We start from the raw sequence: 21,900 nt of genomic DNA, 5'->3' as shown, positions 1-21,900 counted from the left end.
GGTCAACGGATATAGAATAGAAGTCCCTCCTTACAGGTAAAAGAGCCAATCACCTTCTAGATACAGACACCGCCTTTCAATCAACTCTAGAACGCGCATGCGCATTAGCTGTACACAGGGATAGGAGGGTTACTTTTGAAATGTATTCCACTACAGATTACAGAGTACATGCTGTAAAATGTCATTTGTAATGTATTCCGTTAGATTACTCAAGGTCAGTAACATATTCTAAATACTTTGGATTACTTCTTCAGCACTGGTAGATTTTTTTAATTTGTTTTGACTATAAAAACTCTGCCAGTACAGTAAGACAAAATACACGTTAAAAATACATTCTCTGAAAATCCTAAATATCTTATGCAGTGTTGTTTCTAAAACAAGATCAATCAAATTGATCTTGTTTTAAGGATTTTTAGATATGTTTACAGGAAAACAATACAAAAATTATTATCAAGAATAAGATTTTTGCCCTAATATCAAAGGTCTTACTAGAAAAAGAAATTATGATCCAACATGAATTTTCTTGATAAAAAAATATGATCGTGTCTGGTAACATGCATGTAAAATGGCTAGAAATAGCATTTTAGCTTAGCATAAAGCTGACAATTTACACAAGGTTTATTTCTATTTTTTGTGCTCCAAACTTACTTCAAATTTCTCTGTCTGCTCGTATGAATGTAACACATCATAAGAAAGTGTTTCACCACTGTTCAAATGCACTTTGGATCACATCATTTATAAATATAAATTTTTCCATCTGAAAGGACTAAATATTAAATGAAACAAATGACAATAAAATGCAAAGTAATCTCTTCAGTAATCAAAATACTTTTTGAATGTAACTGTATTCTAAATACCAATGATTTAAATTGTAACTGTAGTGGAATACAGTTACTTATATTTTGTATTTTAAATACGTATTCCCGTTAATTGTATTTCGTTACCTCCCAATCCTGCTATACAAGCTGGGAAAATTCATTTTTTTGCGTAATCTGAGGTAAAGAAGCACAATTTATGATACCAGTGTTGTCAGATATTACTGCTAATTTGAAATATGTTCTTTGGTCGCAGTCTTGACCATCCGTTTTGGAGATTTCGATCTTCCCCCATTCAAGTAGATAGGAGCTGCATTTGATTCCTTCTTGTTTACATAGAAAAATAGCTGCCCAGGAGCTTTCGAAAGGAGTGGACTGACTTGCTACCTGCAAATAGCATTATGGGGATGGCCTTTATTGAAATCAATCTTAGTAAAGCTGAATTCTGTTGGCTACAAAGGTCTTTATGTCAGAGAGCATGTATGGACTCAGATGTTGGTTAGCTGACAGGAAGTCATACGTCCCCTTCTTTCGACACCTCAAAGATAAAATATAGAATAAAATAAAAATATATAACTATACAGTGTTAAGGTATATACAATATAAACATACAAATTCACATGATTTTTTTAGTGCCTAACAAAACCTGGTCTGCAATTTAACCTAGAGCACAGGATTGGAAAAGACCCTTGGGTCAATCAAGGCAAATAAAAGGATGTAAATGTATTTTAATATATTAAAAGGAGTAAAAAACAGTAAAGCAATAATATATATATATATATATAGAGAGAGAGAGAGAGAGAGAGAGAGAGAGAGAGAGAGAGAGAGAGAGATAGATAGATATTCTAAAACCTTGAATCTCCCCTTTTGATTCTTAATATTATATACATTGTATACTTTATAATTTATCACCTTCTTTGCCTACTTTGTACACTTAGTTATTTCTTTCTTTATTTTTTACTTTTTGTTTGTTTTTTAATTTGAGTTCTCTTTTGTTCTAAACCGGATTTCTGTTTTCATGTTGTACTTATTACTGCAATAAAAACAAAATAAAAAATAATGTAAATATTCAATTTATAAATCTTTATAATTCAAAGCCAGATATCAACAGTGGGTTTTTTTTATATTCAGTCTTGAAGTTGCTAAAATTGATGTCAAAGGGAACATTTCCCTGACCTGTATGCTATTTAAATGTATATATGTACAATATCATTAACGTTTTGATTATTTAGACTCCGACAAACAATACAAACTGTTCTTCTCGTGCTTTCGAAAGTGTCTTTGACGGTCTTTGTTCAATTTGTATGGGACGTTATTTTAAAACATATTCCGAGATGGATGAAATGACGCTGTGTTAACGTAAAGCCTAATTGGTTGCTTTTGAAAATACGCCCCCCTCTTCGTCTTATGATTTGATTGGGTGATTACTCTGTCAGTCATTTTGCGCTCGCGTCAGCGCGCAGCATTTTGACCAATCACATGATTTGTTTTTGAGTTGTGGAAGGCGTGCTCGAGAGCGAGGAAAACAAGAAGGGATGCAGCTCACAGTAGTTCCCCTACTACCCCTCTGGCCCGGTTTTTCTGGATACCGTGGAGTTCCCAAAGGCCAAAAAGTAATCTTCTAAACAGGTATAGAACTTATAAAATCATTTTCAAGACATAATTATTGAATACACATCTGAGCTGAGTATATATGTTTACCGCACACGAAGCGGGAACTTAACTGTTTAGCTAGCAAGTTAGCAGACCAACTTTTCTCAACGACAATGCTGATTGTATTGTTAGTTAGGTACCAGCTGTTGTTAGGTAGCCTATCACATATGGTCTGAGCAATTACACTGATAGCCTCTTTGTGTTGCATAATTTTATGCCACCCAAATAAACATTATAAGATTTTGGTCGGCTAACAAGCATAAGTTATCATCAAAACAGTGTTACTTTGACATGTAACTCATTTTGTGCAACTATTTTTAAGTTTAGAAATAGATTTCGGTTTGACAGGAAATCCCAAGGGCTATAAAGTAGGATCCACACTTGTGTACGTGGCATAAGAATAGTTGTCACTATTTTGGAGTAGTTTATTCTCCACCTGACACTGGTATTGTTCAGTCACACAGATTCTCTGTAGGCAAATGCAGAGCTTCATGCAATGTAAGCGTTGTCCTTTGTTTTCGACTTGATTAAATGTTTACACTTGGGAGCAAAGGTCTTGAAATGCTTAAAGAGGGTCAAATAAAGGCATTTTGATTAATCTCAGACTGCTCCCCTCAAACAGTGACTTGACACTGGGTCATTGACAGCTGCAGCTGTTGATGGCAGTGGTAGAACAGCTGAGGTCAGCACTGCCTAGCTGTATATCATAAAAACATTATTACAGTGTTATGCATGGGATAAATCCAGTTGAAAGTTGTTTTGCACTAACGGTTGTGACCAGTTGTCAATGTTGGCTTCAGCAACGTTTGAAATACTAATACGAAGCAATGCACCTCAACATATAAACATGCATGCTTGCTGTGGACATAGACAACTGAATTTATGAAGGGAACAAATTCTAAGACTAGGTATGCATCTCTGTTTGTCCTGTTTGATTAAGTCTGTTATGTCAGTCAGGCTTCAGATGCTTCTGAAATGCTTAAAGAGAACTGAAGACACACCCTAATCAGGCAAAATAGTGGCAACTGACTAGTGAAAACATTGTTTTAAAACGGGGGAGAGAGAGAGGGAAGATTCGAGAAGTACCCAGAACTGCTAAATTGTCTCTGTTATAACTGCAATGAAGAATCATGTGATATGTAAAATGTATTGCTGTGTATTCAGTACACCGTACCACATCCCCTTTCTTATAGGTGATCTATATGTGCTCTATCTACTCTGTCATGCTTGTCGTTGAGATTGTGAAATCAACCCGCACTTTAGGCATATTTTGTAGAGATACGGTGATACTGTGTGTTACTGAGCAGTTGTTTTTTTTTATTATTATTATTATTTTTTTTTTTATTCTGATAACAAATCAGCATCTGCACTTCAAGTTATTATGACGTAGTTGGAGTAAGCAAAGTCCAGGGAGAGAATAGTGGTTGTGTGTGCATTGGTTTGTTTTGACTGAAATGCTCCGTTCAGTCAGGTGAAACAATAGTGTGGTTTTGTTGTAAATATGCATATAAAAAGGACAGGTGTTAATTGCTGTGATAAAAACTAGTGAATTTATGAGTCAGAGTTGCTGAGGCTACTAGAGCTCCCTGTTGCGCTGCGCGGAGTTGAACCCCAGTAGGAGCAGCAACCAGGAGAGGACGACTTTGCCTGACCTCGTTTGCGCTTTGAATATGTTCAAATTCGTCAGGTTTTGTTCTCCAAATTCTCCGAGCTCATGGTGAAGAGAAAGAAGATACCGTCTGCTTCCGAAGAGCTGGAAAATGGGTAAGAGCGCGCGAGAAATAACCACTTTAAATAGAGGTCGAATGCGCGAGAGGTTTTCGTTGTCGTTTCTGCAGGGCGCTAAAGTGAAGGCGCTCGCGCTAGAATTTCAAGGTAAATAAAGGACAGATCGCAACCCGAGCCAAGCAAAACTAGACAAAAGGGCGGCTGGGATTAGGGCAAAATGTTTATTTTTCATCAAAATCGTCATAAAGCAAAGGGCTGTTTTTCGATGCGATTTGTCGGGACGGTGAGAGGGGATTTGAAACAAACAGCGGCGGCCATGTTGAGTTGAGGATAATGTCGTCTCTCCAAGTTGATCGTTGTTTTGTCTTGCGGGATATATTTACACATGTTTCGTTTGTGTTTTGTCAGGATGACAGTGGGCCAAGGGGGAGTTGAGGGGACGAGCAAACCGGCCCGAAAACCCGAAGGAGACGAGGATGGAGAAATCGCAGATCAGGAGACGAGTACAAAGAGAGTCGGAGAGGAAACACTTTATCCAGCAAGCACGGCCAGCCCCGGTTCGGCTCCAACACTTTCGACCCAAACATCAAGCCCACCCGGAGCACAGGTGAACCCGACAGCCCTCTCCTCAGCCCTGCCCGTCCCGAACAACCAGGACCAGCATCATTTTCTCCGCTCCAGCGTGCGACCTCCGAGCAAGCGGATACGGAAAGATGCCGCGTCCCCGGCGCTGAACGGTCACGGCGGCTCGAAAGCGAAAGGTGAGTGACCATCTCGACGTGTGTACACTGCTCACCTGGACACTAGGACCGTCCACACCACCTCTCCACACTACTTTATCACTTTTGAGCGTTGAACAAAACTCCAGTTCACGTATTTGGGAGTTTTTGTTTTGCTTTTCATTTGACAACGCAGCGAAGCTCTCATGCATTCTGGAGTGAAACTGATCTGACAATCTGCCCAAGCTCAAGTCTTTACACCAGTAGGTTGTTTTGGTTGCGTTGTAACTCTGTTTAATTATCTTACTGGTACAAACACGTCATTTTGTAGTTAGTCGGCTCAATGGTTATTTATTTACTTTTGTTTCATATCACCAGTTTGGCTGTCGTTCTTTTGCAGATGAATGAGTCACAGTCAGGAGTTTAATCTGATGTAGCTGCACATTTCTGCTCGCATCTGCTCAGGATATGGTCACTCTTCTTTTAGAAGACCACAGATTTTTAAGTCATGTGATTGCATTGCCTGTTTGTAAGTAGAATGTTTATTTGAAGATGTCATTTGCTAGGAAGTATTTTGGACAGTAGTTTTTTGTTGTTGTTGTAAGGTATTCTAAGGTACTGGTTGCATGATCTTGTTGAAATCAGAATGAAAGTTTTGCTGCTTTTAGTCCATATCTATTAGCTTTAAGGTCATTTACACTCACTGAGCACTTTATTAGGAACACTATGGTCCTAATAAAGTGCCAGACATGGTCTTCTGCTGTTGTAGCCCAAGGTAGTCTGCAACCCTACCTGGGCCCGAGAACCTGATGGGTTTTGGGCCAGGTTCAGGTCCGTTTTTCAAGTAGGACTTTGGGATCGGGTTTGTAATTAATGAAAAAATAAACAGGCTTACCGAACTTGTTTCATGCACGCGCTCTCACTCACAGACACGCGAACGGACGAGTTAGGGTCCGTTCACACCGAATGTGTTTTGCACGCGTCTGTTCTGTTTTCCCATTGTTTAAACACATGCTGGACGAATGTCTTTGACATTTACACCACATCTCGCTTTTTCTTCAGTGTCTAGCGCAGGACCAGCACATTTTAAACACCATGTCAAGTTCATACTTTGCACTGCGTCTAGATTGTTTTTAGCACAGTTGTCACAAAGATTCAACATTCTGAAAAAGTTCAGGCTGTGTAGAGGGGACCCCTAAATTCTTGAGGTCCGCAGTCTTAATTTTAGTAATTCTTTTAGCCTATATAAGATTTATTTAATTTTTTTATTAAGGATTTTATACTGAGAGTTTAAAGAGCCACTTTTTCCACTACATTCATTGCAATATAGAAAACAGATATGATTAGTTCTTACAAAGATGAACCATGGCTTTACTATAGTAATATTGTAGTTACCATGATTGTAATAACCATGGTATATTGGCGGAAACCATGGATTTACTATAGTAATGTTGTAGTAACCATGACTGTAGGGAAGTTTTTTTTTTTTTTTTGTGTTTTTTTTTTTTGGCAGAAATCATGGTTTTGATACTATTAACCATGGTTTTACTACAGTAATATTACATTCATAAAATAACTATGGTTTTACTATAGTAATATTGTAGTAACAATAACTGTAATAACCATGGTTAATTTTGTGGTTACTATGGTTTGACTACAAATACCATGGTTAAATTGTGGTAACTATTATAAAACCATGGTTAATTTTCCTAAGGAACTGTCAAAGACCAATAGACAGTGTTCAGCATCACACAAACCTGAGATATGTTCAAAAACAAAAGATATATTTCCTGTACTTACTCCAGAACTGCTCCAGTGCCAAATCTTTAGAATTTTGTTCACCCTCTTTAACATTTTGCTGTGAAGTAATGCAGTTAATGAATAATCAATGGCGTGAAGATGTCTCAACGCCGTTATTGCAGGATAAACTATTACTTTTTCTGTTATTACTGTTATTGTGATGATCATACATATATATTGAGCTATTCAAACAGGTTTGACACAGATTCGCACTGTAGAGGTCTGCAACGCGACCCGGGCCCGACAGGTTTAGAGCCGGGTTCGGGTCAGTTTTTGAAGTAAGGGTTCGGGTTTGTATGAATAAAAAAATAAACAGGCTTACCGAACTTGTTTCGCGCACGTGCTCTCACAGACACGCGTGAACAGATGAGTTAGGGGCCGTAAACACCGAACGTGATTTTGCACACGTCTGTTCTGTTTTCCTATGTAAACACGTGCTGGACGAATTGTCTTTTACATTTACACCACCTCTCGCTTTTTCTTCAGCATCTTGCGTAGGAACGGCACATTTTAAACACCATGTCAAGTTAAAAAGAACCTCAAATGTTCAAAAACTTTTCTTCTTTGCGCTGCATCTAGATTGTTTTTAGCACAGTTGTCACAAAGATTCAACATTCTAAACAAGTTCAGGCTGCATAGAGGGGACTGTTGCATTGTTTCATATTATTCCACATTGTTCTGCACCAAGTGAAGTTTCAGCAATTAAACAAAAAGGCAATGCTTATTTCCCCTTCTGCTCTAGTGTACTAAGGGGCTGCTGTGCCTTATTAAAACTATATGTTTACTGTTTCAGTACTGTTACGAATGTTGCCTGTATGCTTACATAAATTACAGCCTATTGCAATAGTACTTGCTAGGAGAAGAAAATAGATAGTTAGCGGGGTCGGGTTCGGGCTGACTGTATCGTTTGGGTCTGGTAGGGTCGGGCCACACGGTGTTGGGTACGGGTCGGGTTCAGGTTTAATTTTAAGGCCCGTGCAGACCTCTATTGCACTGCAATAACTGACTCTCAAGCATGCGCAGGTTTGAATGACAGAGCGTGCGAGTGCACGGCTGCACACATTCTGACCGCCGCTCTCATGTAACATCAGATATACTCAAATATTCTTTATTTAATTCATTCATTACATTCTTGGCAGGTTTTTTTTTTTTTTTTGGCACTCTAACTTTCTGCGATTCCAGGATACAGAAAACTACTGTAAATATTCTTGAAAATGAGCACCTCACAAATCATACACATTTGATATTGATGGATAGATTTTTTGATGATGTCATAATGGGGGCCACAAAAAATGTGTTGATGGCCACATGCATTGAGTAGTGCTACTCTAGAGACTGTTGTGTGGAGATCAGCAGTTACAGAAATACTCAAACCAGTCCGTTTGTCACCAACAATCATGGCATGGTCGAAATCACTGAAATCACATTTTTTCCCCATTCTGGTGGTTGATGTGAACATTAACTGAAGCACCTGTATCTGCATGATTTTATGCATTGCACTGCTGCCACATGATTGGCTGATTAGATAATCGCATTAATAAGTAGGTGTACAGGCGTGCCTAATAAAGTGCTCAGTGAGTGTATATGCTAGTGTACTTCTAATGTTGACAAAATTCGACTTCAGAAGATATAAGCATTTAAAATCTGCAGTCTCTCTCTTCTGGCTAAAAAGACTCCAGAACATCCATGATGTCACATAGAGGTTGAGAAACCTTGTCCAATCAAATGCTTTATAGAAAAAAAATGGACCCTCCCCCCAACAACTGTTCAGCGCTTCTGGCTGTGTTCTAACTGGTTCTAATCGTGCCTTCGCAGGGAACTTTGAAGGGAGCACAATCCATGCTGTAGGGTTGTTCCAAACTGATTTATTATGTTTTTGTGGAGGCTAATTGTCTTTGAAGGGAACATGGAATAGGAATGATCACTTCTGAATGGAATGCGGGAGCTTGACCCTAGGAAAGTTGTTGGAGTTTATTTGTATTTTTTGTACGGCCTGAGGTTTCTTGGGATGTTCAGCTCAAGTAAGTATCCTTTATGCTTAGTATATTGTGATTCAAAACATGGATGTATTGTCTTTTACTTGCTTGTTTCTCATTTATCTGCATTGGACTTGCACAACAGCCTCATCCATCCTCGTTGTAAGTGAAGATCTCGATGTGCTGTGTAGAGCTGAAACGATTAGTCAACGTTATTGACAACGTCGACAGTAAAAAAAAATTGTCGACAAAAATGTTCGTTGTCGAATAGATGTTTGATCTCATTTAACATGAGATCACATTAAACTGTAATGATGATGCGCGAGAGTAGCACTGCAGTTCACGCCTGACTGAGGAGAGGAAGAATTACACAACTCACAGTCCAGATGCACTCTAAACTTTCCAAACAGATTCAGCTGATGTAGATTGCAAAGTATGAGGGAATTATAATGCAAAAATACAAAACAAGTAAATACAGAAGCACATTGTTCTGGAATAATTGGAGCTTTAGCTGCCGCTCTGCTGAAGCAAAACTTGCGTGTTGAGCGTCTTTAAAGGAAACACCCCAGCATATATAATTGCTTTAAATAGCTTTATTAAAGTTCAAATAATACGGAAGCAGATCATGTAAATAACTACAAACTCCAAAACTGGCATTTCTCTGTGCAGTCAGCGCCTCTTCCATGAGTTGCGCAAATGTCCTGATCTAAGGGGGAGAGAGATTTAATCTTCTCCCCGCTGATGCACACTCTGTCGCGGGTACGATCATCCCTCGAGCGCTCGTACTTAATGCAGCTAGATTATAATGTGATGGCTTGCGACTTATTGAATCATAATATATGTCACTATGCATTTCTTATCGTGAAGAAAATCGGCAATACATAGCTTTATTAATGAGAGTTTTTTGTTTTTTTTGTGAGTTAAAGATGGATTGACGTGAACAGAAAGGTGAGAGAGAGGTAGTCTTTGCCCCATTATACACTGCAACAAAACATGTTTTTGATTTGCATTTGTTTTGGCTTGTTTCCCAATACAAATATCTAAAACTCCTTTAAAACAATGTGCATTTTCTTAGCAGCTATACTGCAGAAGAAAAATTTGTTATCTGAGATTGTTGAATATAATAAAATACAATAATATTAAAAATACAAATATTTTAAAATATCTAAAATCCTTTAAAAGAAGATGCATTCACCTGAGAAGCAGCATATAAGATATTTAGACTTGCTTTTAGAGAATAGATCTTGAATATAAGTATATTTTGTCTTTACTGCACTCGCAGAAGTATAACCAAGTGATATATTTATATACAAAATCCACTTATATTTAAGATACATTCTCTTAAAGCAAGTCTAAATATCTTATGTTGCTTCTCAAGCATGAAACAATTGATAATAATAGGATTTTTGCAGTGAATTTCTTTACTGAATTAAACTTAATAAAAGTATTTTTTACCCTTTAATTCAGTGAATGTCATTTAGAGAGATTTTTAAAAGATGATTTTGTCCTCTTTATTGTTAGTAAGCACGTTTAATACAACCTTAAGTCGGGGCACAAGCTGAATAATCAGTTAAGAGCTAATGATTAATCGTTGCAATAATCGCCAAATAAACGTTCTAATAATTGTTAGATTAAGCGATTTTATCAAAATAATCGTTAACTGCAGCCCTAGTGCTGTGTGCGTTTGTGGGCTGGTTATGAATTAATGTTGTCAGTAAGATCATTGTTCGGTTCGCAAGTCTTTGGAAAAGCTGGCCAGTATTGAGATCACTTCTCAAGTTTCTACGGTATGGCTCTGACCTGAGTAGCACGGTGGAAAGGGGTTTGTTTATGTGTGGCTATAAACTAAAGCCTATTGGTTATTTTTTAAAAATTGGACGAGTCATTCGACATGTCCCACCCCCACTTCCTGTTTGAGTAGGAAAGATGTCAAAACGGCAAATCAAACTGAGCTTGTCAAGGCACTTTAAGTGAGAGGGGGAGAAATGTTGGCTTCTCTGTTTCCCCACGTGTTGTTTTTGGATCAGTGCACTGAGCAGCAAGTCTGGACGCCCTCCGAGGGACTCCACACACACTTCCTGATGTGTAGATACACTCATGCCAACATGGACCCAAATTAACATATTAAAATTAGTTAATCATTAGGCCTGCAGTCTTATGTGTGGAAATGAAATATTTAGATTGACATTAGATTAAATCTCAGTCCTATATTATGGGATGATTGTATATTACAATTTGCTTTTTGTAAAGAGTGTGCTTGTAAAATACTTTTTTTATTTTATTTTATTTTTTGCCAGTTTGTAAATATTATATGTTCCACCAAAAATAAAATTAGTGGACCAAAAAAAGTTAATATTTGATTTCAGAGCTATTCATGGAAATAAAGCTTTTAATAAACACATTTCAGCACTTTTTATTGTCACCACCTCATCTCTTTTGTAAAAGTGACATATGTTTGCTGTGTGTCTGTGTTTCCTTGAGGGTTTAATCTTGCCGTTTGGCTGGTGTAGATATGCTTTTTTGGTATAAGTCACATTTCATGGCTCCAAAAACTTTAAATAGCTAAAACTGTTGGTGTGTATGTGGACCTGTTGTCATTCATTTCATTTTTTTCATCATTTTATTTATTTATCACACATTATACATTTTGCACATATCCCGGCTAAGCTGGGGTCAGAGCGCAGGGTCAGCCATGATACGGCGCCCCTGGAGCAGATAGGGTCAAGGGCCTTGCTCAAGGGCCCAACAGTGGCATCTTGGCAGTGCTGGGGCTTGAACCCCCGACCTTCTGATCAGTAACCCAGAGCCTTAACTGCTGAGCCACCACTGCCCAATACACAGTAATGCATGTAAATTAGATGTTTATAAAGGTACACTTGCTATGTATTATATGTTTTGGAACAGTATTTGTTGCAGTGCCTTTCTCTGCAAGAATTACAAAATGTCTGGAGATATAACACACAGACCCTCTCTGTCTCAGGTGCAGACACAAGTCCCTCTGTCTGTGTGACAGCTGCTGCGGGTTCCACTGGAGGGTCTGGGGCAGGTGGGGCATCCAGGTCGACCCCAAAGGGCCAGAGCCCTGCAGAGAAGGAGGAAGGGGGAAGTCAAAAACGTGTGCGCAGACAGTGGGAGTCCTGGAGCACTGAGGACAAGAACAGTTTCTTCGAAGGACTTTATGAGGTGATTTGTCAACTTGAATGAAAATAAAAGAATAACTCCCTGATGGGTTTTGGCAGTTCTCTGGACTTTTAGTTGGATTTTTCCAGAAGTTTTATCACCTCAAAAGCCAGTTGTTATCAAAGTGGGACAGTAGAATTTTCAGAATTCCTAAACCAACTCCATTATCAAAATTTCCATTTCTCCCTGAATTGCCAGAGGTAGACTGATCTTGCTGTATAACAGGGCCTATTTCATTTTAAATTAAATTAAATGAATGTCATTTCAAAAGGTGCAATTGATGTTTTTTCTTGATATAGTTTGTGAAAGACTTTAATTTGTGTATACTAGAAGTTAATGTCAAATGGAAGTGTTTTCAAGAGGATATTGACCATATAAAGAGACAGTAACTTGGTTATTTGCAGATGCCGAGAAGATTGGTTTTGTTTGAATTACTCCTTAATAGCAGGTTTTTCAGATTGAGTAATTTCACAGTATTGCTGAATGTTGTGATTTGTAGCTTGGAATAGTTAATTTATGAATCTTGAGAAGTGTAAAGTAAGTCATGGATAACTCTTTATGTTGGTTTTCCTTTCTCTCATTCCCTCTCCCATTCTCTCACAGCATGGGAAGGATTTTGAGGCTATTCAGAATAATATTGCTCTTAAATATAAAAAGAAAGGTAAACCAACCAGCATGGTGAAGAACAAGGAGCAGGTGCGCCATTTCTATTACAGGACCTGGCACAAGATCTCAAAACACATCGATTTCAACAATGGTGAGACTGACAGACATAAATGTTTTATTAGCAATTTGTTGTTTGTTGTCTGACAAAAATAGCTGTAATCTAATGGTAATTCTAACATTTCACAATTTCCTCGAACAAAAATGTGCTTGCACAATTATTGACCTAGATCATATCTTGCGTTATTTAGAAGTGGCAAACCTTCAGTGATGTTTCATTGTGGCAGTGTTGGCTAAACTATACCACTCGAATGTCCAGCTAATGTTTTGTATGGCTATCAAGAGAAATTTAAACAGAGTTTAAATGTTCAAATGCTCTGCACTTTTCAAAGCTCAGTCGCTTAGCTAGTTTCATACTTAAATTATAAATTACTCTAGACTACCATGACAATTGAACCTAATTTTCTTTTGCGTGAATTCCAGGATTCCACCTGCAAATGCCTCTTTAATTTAGCTTTTTATTTCCTCTCGAGTTGTTTGTAAAATATCTGTCAGTCATCTTTTTTTTTTCCACCCCAAAACTAGCTACAACAAAGGATGTACCTGACATCCTATTATAAATTCAGTCTGTCACCTTCATCTGTGAAGTTTAATCTACTCGGCTGCCATACTGCCTGGTTTTTTGTTAGTCAAATCATTATCAAAACATAAGTGTGCCCACACCATACACATTTGAATACATGTTAATGTTTTGATCCCATATCCTTTTTTTGACTAGAAGTCAACATATTTGGCACATTTTAATGTAGTTCACAGCATTGCACTCTGCTTAATTATTCCTTTGTGGGAATTTTGTTTTGTTTTGTTAATAATAATAATTTGTTTTCTCTTATTTGTTGCACTATTTTTAAATTTTTTATCATAGTATGTACATATATGTCAGAAATACATCTTTGGCCATTACTTTGGGTCTCCCTGCTTTTTTAGCGTTTCACGCCATGAACATGTCGTTTTTAATGTGCTGTGTTAAGTTAAAATTACTTCTTTTAAAAATGTACCTTAAACAAAAACATTTATAATGTGTCTTAAACCCCTTTATTCTGTTGTTTTTTCTATTCACAGAAAAGGTTGTTTCTGTTCTTCATAATTCAGTCAAAATTATCAGTGCTTCCATGTTCCTTCTCATATACCTTCTCTGTTTTCCTCCTCTTTCTCAGCCTATTCACATGTTCTGAAGAAGTCCTCTCAGGAGCTCTATGGTCTCATCTGTTACGCTGAACTTAGGAAGAAGGTTGGAGGCTGTAAGTATATAAGCTAAATGCATTTCTTTATTAGTGCGGGAGCCATTTTAAATGGTTGCACATGAGGACATTTTTAATGTAACATTCCTTGCTGTCTTCTTCTTTCTAGTAATGGATGACAAAAATGTGGCCAAACTAAATGAGCTTATCCAGCAGGGGTAAGTATGTATGTATGTCTGTGAGAGAGATACTGCACAATCTGTTCATGTCTAATGGGCAGTCACTGGGGTCCAAAAGTCCCACATTGAAAATCTTGGAATCAAATCTATAAAAGGTTGTAGGATTTTTAATTATGGAAAACAAAGAAAAGTTTAGATGTAATATTAATAAGAAATTTGTGATTTTGTTAGATTTTAAGTTGCAAATCAAATGTAAGCAAATTTGTGACCTTGACCATGTTGTCTTCTTTGTACAAAAGGTCAAATTTCCTTGCTTCCATTGAAGCACACAAGATGCTTTTTGGAACATGTCATGCTAGGATAATATAGATCATCATGTTATGCACAAACTTGTTGAGCGTGAGTGCATGTTGTCATTAAAAAAAATGGCAAAAAAGAGTCATACAATATTTTAATTTTATTCACTCAAATTGTTATGCTGATAATATAATTTACAATGAAAGAAAATTGTATAAATGAGAAAAATGCTAAATAGACACATTTTCACTAGTGGTCTCAAACTTGGACCCCACTGTCTACTGCACATCTCTGTAGGTTGTTTGATTTCATGTGTGTGTTGTTTCAGGGCCACGACGGTGCGTTCCAAAGGCAGAAACCTGAGGATCAAAGCTCCTATGTGCCGCGCACTGAAGAAACTCTGTGACCCAGATGGTGTGTGTGTGAGAGAGAGAAACAGAGAGACTGCTATATAGATTGTTAAAAGATTGATTCCGTTATTGAGTTAAAGAGTTTGAGCTGGGGGTGAGAACAGAACGATGACAAAATGGAGCACTATGGGTATTTAGGTGGGAGGGTCTGTGGAGGTGTGTGCCAAGGATGCTCTCCAGGCTGTAGGATGGGGTGGTTATTCATGGTTTCCATGGTTTCAGGCTGTGGGACTTATTGGATGATGGGAGGTATTACAGATTTTGGCCACCCACTCACAGACAGACTGGAGGTGATGTTGGGGGTTTTATAGTCTCTCTCTTCCTCTCTTATAGCCTTCATCTCATTCTTTTTCAGGTGTGAGTGATGAGGAGGATCAGAAGCCTGTGCGTTTACCTCTGAAGGTTGCTGTGGAGCTTCAACCGCGGAGTAACCACTCCTGGGCTCGGGTTCAGAGTCTAGCCCATAATCCTCGGCTGAGGTAAGCTTCACGCCGACATTTCCTCTATCACATACTGCACTGAAAAACCTGTCTAATTATAGGTTTAATACATACATCATACATTCACTTGGCTTCACTTGTGTTGTAGCTAGCTTAGTTTGGAACGATGAATGCTTATTTGAAATGATGCCATTCAAAAACCATTTTACTTCGGTAATTAGACGTATTTGGAATTTCAATTGGATAGGGATATTAAGCTTCAAAAAAGGTTGACTAGGCTTGATTTTATCCATTGGAAATATATTGAATCGTAAACATTGGGCAGCACATACAGTACATAAAAGAGCCAAGTGGTTGGAGGGGAGTAGGGTTGCAATGGTATGAGAGATTCACGGTACTAAAACGTCTCTGAAAATATCACAGTATACAGTATAACACAATTATTCATCAGTTATATCAGTTACAATGACCCTTAAACGAATGAAAACAGGAGATTTTTGGTTGAACATATGCTTTATTATAATTGAAACTTGAAACCATTTTTTTAATGGAAGTATGTGTAAAAAAAAAAAAAAAGTCTCCCTTTTGAAAACAAATAAAGCTGTTTATCTCCTGTTTAAACAAAATATATTAGGAGCAGAACCTTTAAAAAAAGTAATCTATCTTTAGAAATAAATCAATCAAACTGTACTTACTTTTGGACAACATAAATGGGAGAGAAAAAAAGTAGTGCAGCCAGACTGCTCCTGTCTGTACCTTTAACACACACACTTATGTCAGCCCCGAGCCGGGGAAGTTTGTGTGTGTGTGTTTTTTTAATTAATTTTATTTTTATTTTTTTTATGGGGTCAGATCGGGGTCTCTGTGTGTGTGTGTGTGTGTGTGTGTGTGTGTGTGTTAGAGGTTACCGAACAGACAGACAACACAGATGTCATATGAGCCAGAATGTGGAAAATGGTTTTGATGGCGCATTTTATGATCAACGTTTAAACATTCAAACGTTTTTTCATTAGGGATTAAAGTTATAAACGGAACTCATACCTTGATCTGCACGGAGGGATGGTGTTCTCGAAGATAGGCGCACATGTTTGATGTGTTTCCTACTTTGGCAGCCACTTTGCATCCACATTTTTTGCAAACTGTATATCCGTCCTCGAGGACAACCCCCCCGTTCGTTTTTGGGATATCCAAAGTAATCCCACGCTGTTGATTTTAAGTTCTTTTTTGCGAGGGAGGGAGATTGGTGATATCAGCCTCGCTGCTCTCTGACATTTTCTCCGCTGCGTGTGTGTGTGTGTGTGGTGCAAGTTGACGAGTCTGAATGGCAATCGAGGAGGAAAGGAGATGCGCAGGTGAGATTCTCCGTCTGGTTGCATTTTTTATTTATTTATTTATTTTTTATACCGTATGTAAGCAAATTTACATGGTATGATAACCGTCAATTTTCATACCATGGTATACCGTGAAACCGGTATACTGCTGCAACCCTAGAGGGGAGGGTTTTAAAAAGTAACAGGGCTTGGTGATGTCTGTCGAAAAAGAAAGTAATTTTAGAGGCGTAGAAAGTTATTACAATTTCATAAAAGTTTGAGAAGTATTTGGAATAATGTGCACCGCTAAATTGCGCACAATAAGACCAGGGACATGAATTTAGAAATTAAATGGGGTCAGTTTTGATTTTATGTTGATGTTAATCATGCAACAAATTTGGTAATGTCCATCCAATGCTTGGGCTGTGTTTGTAGGATGGTCGTTGAGCTGCACAGGAAGGTCTCCAGTCTCATTGAATTCCTGAAGCAAAAGTGGGCTGTGCAGGATCAACGAATTGTATCCTTGTATTCAGATCTCGGAAAGATATTTCACACACATTCAAAAATCGAACTTCCTCTCTTTTTCTTTCCTCTTTCCTTCCTCATCTGTTTTATGAGATACATGTGTAGTGCATTTAACAGTTTGGCTCTGGAGATTTGTCAAAGTTCTACATGCTGCAATCAGCACCCAAACCTATGTTTTGTATGTATACCTTTTTTATAGAAGTAATTACCCTTAACTTGTCATGTGTAGCGTAAGAGCATTGCAGAACGAGAAGCTCTGGATGGCCTGGCCCAGTGTAGCGAGTCGGAGGACCTGTTGCTGTTTCCGGCAGAGAATAGTACAGTAACCACTTTACCAGGTGTGGCTCGTGTAGTACACTCAAAGGCATCTTGCACGGTACACTGGCAGGAAAGTGGGCGTGGCCGGACAGGCATTAGGGACTTACCCGCTGCTCACATTCTGGGAATTCAGCCTGCTAGAGGGAAATCAGGCAAGTCTTGCCCAGTGGGAGCAGACCCAAAACGAAGCGATGGACATCCCATTGAAGGTTCTGATAGCAGCACTTCAGCTCCAGGGTTAGAGAACAGTGTAAACCCAGCCCTTAACACTAACTCTCCGTCTGTAACTCCAGTTAGCCCAACATTCCCCGATGGACAGGAGGGAAGTGTGGCGGGGACTGTGGAGCAAGAGTTAGTGAGTCAGACTCAGACAGATTCTAGTGGGAGGGAAAAAGAAACTGTGACTCAGGGAGAGCCCTCCCCTACAGAACACAGGACTGAGGAACCTGGAACAGCAGAGGGGGTTATATCAGAAAAAGGCCCACCACAATCTGAACCGGCTGGGTGTCGTGAGGAGGTGGGCGGGACTGGACGATCTCCTCAGCAAATCAGAGAAGAGGGCTGGAGCTCTCAGGGCTCTGAGAATGTGACACTGGCAGAACTCTACCTCATGTTGGGCAAGCCTGGGAAACTACAGCTGGAGTATGAATGGCAGCCGAAGCCTCGCCCCTCAGCCCTGCCCACCATTCAGAGTGTGTTTAGGTGTCTCCTGAGACTGGTTTCATCAGAGGTCAACCCCAAACCAGTGAGTCTTTTTTATCTTTATGCTTAATAGAGGTCAGCCGATAGTGGATTTTGACGGTACCGATAACTATGGTGGAAAAGGCTGATAACTGATTAATCGGCCAAAAGTTTTTAAAATTGATTCACAGAATGTTACAACATTTTCTTAGTCTGTACAGACATAGAGGCCAAAGTCCAAAATGAATAAAATGTAGTTTATTTTTCAACCAATATCCCAAGATTGGGTGCATAACGTGAGACATTTAACACTAAACAAGCCTGAAACACACCAGGGGCTCTTATTTTAAAATGACGGTGACTTGGCTCCTGTTACAATGCTCTATATTTAATATTTACAAAGTTAAGTGTTTTATAGCGTATATAATATTGTTATTATTAATTATACATAATATATGAAGTAGGGCTGGGTATTGCCTGGCACCTCATGATACAATACGTATTGCAATACACGTCACGATTCGACATATTGCGATACATCACGTTATCATAATTTAAATCAATTTCAATTCCAATTTATTTGGATATATTTCAGTTATATACTGATGTCTTATGAAGAGCATGTAGCTCGAAACATCATGTTTTGTCTATTGTCTATTTTGTCTCATTAAATTGATTTGGACGTAACAGTGTGCCAACTTTGTTGTGTGTTTACATGATATGAATACACAAATAGTAGAATATAAATACAATATCATTAGAAAAAGTATCGTGATATATCGATATTTTTTTATTGACCCAGCCCTAAAATGAAGTTGGAGACACGATGTATGTGCTGATGAGGGACGTTTCCATATAGTCGCATTTTTCTTTGCATGCCCTCGCTCAATTTAAAAAACAGAATTATCAGAGGAACATGGAGAATTAAACTATCTGCAACTATAGGCATACATTTTTGTTGATAACCGAAAGTTTCAAAAGCAGCTAACGACACCGCTTATGTGTGTGTTGATTTTCTCTTTTATCTGTCCCTCTGTCTCAGACTCCAGATGTGTGTTCAGTGGGGACTTCACCATTGAAGTCAGGGCAGGAGGAATCATCTGTAACTCCTCCAGGCAGAACTCCAGCTGGGGCGACTCGCAGCCCTAGCTGGGGCCGGCAGCAACATGCAGCACGCTCTAAAATTCTTCTGAATAATGCAGTCATCACAGGTACACTTTGACAGCCTCAGTTGAGTATTCTTTAAAGTATGTAATTTCACCACCCTTTGCATTACCTAAAAGAATCACAAAAGCCATGTTTCAAATAGGTTTTCCAAACATTCCCTCCATATTTATTCAATATGACAAAAGGTTATTGTCATATTGCTACTCCATATCAATCTAACACCCCAGCCTCCTCAGGAACCAGTTAGCTGGAATTTACATTGATTTGTTCTATACAGGTGGGAGAAACCTACCGCGTTCTCTGCTTGCCTCCGGAGGTGACAGTGAAGGGTTTGCTGTCCCGACGACCCTGCCTCCTAACAGCTCCCGCCAGCTGAGGATGTTCTCTCCTAATAAAGAGGCGGAGCTAGCCTTTCGCCAGCAGCTGGACTCCATCAATGTGAGTTGTATAAATATGATATTTATTGTCAGTGTTTGGTCAGTTGGCCAGATCATAAACATACAATCTTGAATGACTGGCAGCAATAGAGTTACCAGGACTGGGCGATATGACATTATATATTGTGGCGACGATATAAAGTGTCAATTGATAGAGATTTTGCTATATTGTGTATGTCGCGATATGTAAATATCCATGTGTGCAGCGTGGGCTTATCTATCAGTGGGCAGGGCTTCACAAATGAGACAGAGAATTTAAGAAACATAAACAGGGTTTTTATGGTATTTAACTTTTTAGGCGACCGCTCAAGCAAATTCAATAACAGTCATCTTGCGTTTGCCGCTTCTTAAGCTCTAAATATGCTTCTCCTCTGTGTTTCATATGTATGCGCTTTCTCTGGAGGTCGCAAGTGTGGGCGAGTCCAACAGGCTTCCCGATATTTACAGTAGCACGCAGAACCATATCACTTGTGCTACTTAATAACTTTTTTACCCAGAAATAACCCTGAAAAAACATCTCCACAGAACGGGACGACTCCCAAACAAGTCAAGAAAATAAAGAGGATCTTGTTGTTAATACAAGTGCTACAGCTGTGTTGTAGGTTCACAAAAGCAGACACAGAGCAGAAAAATGTAATCTGCAAACTATGTCACATGACGATAATCACTTTTAATACAAGCAATTTGTTTTACCTCCTCAAATGAATCACGCTATATATAAAGAATATTAAAAAAGCCAAAAGATGCGCTCCGCATTTAATTCGGTCGTAATTGTTTATGCAAGAAGTGTTTATATATTTATTTTCTGCAAGAAGTGTTTTAACATTTTTTGATATTTTCTGCAAGATGTGTTTCTTTTCGTTGTATTGCTTTTTATACATTATTTTCTTTGTTGCATTGCTTTGGGACGATCATTAGTTTCTTGAGGAACATTTACTGTATATTAATATTAATAATATTAGTCAACAACATATCAGACTGAAAAGTGGCATAATGTGAAATTTAGCAGAGTGAGCTTTCTTTTTTTTTTTTTACTTGGACTATTGTCCAGTTCCAAATAAAGAGGAAATTATATAAGAGGAGGTATATGGAAGTAATGATTATAAGATTTTGTTTATATCAGCCACCCCTATGAGTAGTGGTCAACCGATATATTGCTGAGGCCGATAAACCCTTTGCATTACCTAAAAGTATTGCAAAAGTGATTTTTGTTTTTTAAGATTATTTTTAAAGATACTTTTATTTATATTAAGTTTCTTTTTTTTTTTTTTTTTTTTGAAGGTAAAGTTTTGTTTAAAGTTGTGTAAATATAGTGCTAAATAAGAGGTTTTTTTTTTTAGCAATTTTATGTTTGTTATAATATATTAAATTGTGTGATATATCAGCATTGTATTGGCCTATCGGGAACCCTGCTCTCTGGATATCGGCATCGGCCATTAAAAAACCCATGTCGGTCGACCACTACCTAGGTGTTACACATCACTCGGGCTCATTGATGTTTTTGTTTTGTTGTGTTTGTTTTGTGCTGACACATTTTGTGTTCCCAGTCAAACACGACCGGCCCACTAAGATTGTTTATAAAGCTCTCATATTACATATATTGCATTAGATCTTTTTATCAACTTCTTTTTTAGTAATTATGACAGGTTTTGTTCTCCTTTTTTGAATGCATTTAAAAAAATATATATATTTTTATTGATTTTATTGATGAGCTCATACTGAGGGGCATTCCCTGTGAAAAGAACAAAAATATATATTATAATTACTTAAATTAATAGCCACTTGCTTGATCTGAACAAAATAGGTGCATTTTAATGACTTTACAATGCATATAGCTGATCCTACCAATTCTTAAATAATGATTTTTTACTTTGCTGACAAATTAGAACCATTTTGTTCTCATTATTTGCAAATTTGTTATCACAACAATTATATTCAGAGTTGGTAAAACCATAAAAAAGATGAGATAGCCATGTGTTATATATCGTTGGAAAGGTCTCAATTTGTAAAATGCAATGAGCAGATTTGTTTCACTTAGTGAGTGCAGTGAGTATTACTGTATGAAATTCCCAAAGATGCACATAAATACATGCCTGGACAAAAAAAAAAGTTGCTGTTTGGATTTAAATAAGCAGATACTTAAAGGTCTATGATTGGATCATTATTGCAATGATTAATATGTCTCAAATGGCAACAATTCTTTTAACTCTTAACTGATGCAGTGTGTAGCTTCTCATTTCTTAAACAACCATGTCAGAAGACATATCCTGTGGTCGTGGAGATGTTACTGTGTTTCAGAAGCGGCAAATTATTGGCCTGCATCAAGTAAAGTAAACAACTAAGGAGATTGATGAAATAACT

The 21,900-nt window shown here is 38.0% G+C and overlaps 1 protein-coding gene across 2 annotated transcripts in view; it reads left to right on the top strand.

Annotated features, from left to right (window-relative positions):
• The first annotated feature begins 2,310 nt into the window (after nucleotides 1–2,310).
• Nucleotides 2,311–21,900, top strand: part of LOC127451388 (protein cramped-like) — a 28,949-nt gene continuing 9,359 nt past the window's right edge. Inside the window, exons 1-12 of one of the 2 annotated variants that reach the window (XM_051716062.1) lie at nucleotides 2,311–2,444; nucleotides 4,605–4,957; nucleotides 11,672–11,874; nucleotides 12,475–12,628; nucleotides 13,752–13,835; nucleotides 13,945–13,993; nucleotides 14,580–14,665; nucleotides 15,017–15,140; nucleotides 16,847–16,928; nucleotides 17,166–17,999; nucleotides 18,978–19,146; nucleotides 19,380–19,540. In XM_051716062.1, coding sequence (XP_051572022.1) covers nucleotides 4,606–4,957; nucleotides 11,672–11,874; nucleotides 12,475–12,628; nucleotides 13,752–13,835; nucleotides 13,945–13,993; nucleotides 14,580–14,665; nucleotides 15,017–15,140; nucleotides 16,847–16,928; nucleotides 17,166–17,999; nucleotides 18,978–19,146; nucleotides 19,380–19,540 — 2,298 coding nt within the window. In that variant the 5' untranslated portion in view covers nucleotides 2,311–2,444; nucleotide 4,605. Of the gene's footprint in view, nucleotides 2,445–3,969; nucleotides 4,233–4,604; nucleotides 4,958–11,671; nucleotides 11,875–12,474; nucleotides 12,629–13,751; nucleotides 13,836–13,944; nucleotides 13,994–14,579; nucleotides 14,666–15,016; nucleotides 15,141–16,846; nucleotides 16,929–17,165; nucleotides 18,000–18,977; nucleotides 19,147–19,379; nucleotides 19,541–21,900 lie in introns of those variants that run through there. The other variant, XM_051716060.1, reaches the window with a different exon arrangement.

This window comes from Myxocyprinus asiaticus, chromosome 14 (assembly GCF_019703515.2).
Source record: "Myxocyprinus asiaticus isolate MX2 ecotype Aquarium Trade chromosome 14, UBuf_Myxa_2, whole genome shotgun sequence".
NCBI lineage: Eukaryota > Metazoa > Chordata > Actinopteri > Cypriniformes > Catostomidae > Myxocyprinus > Myxocyprinus asiaticus.
This window is presented reverse-complemented; position numbering and strand designations above follow the sequence as displayed.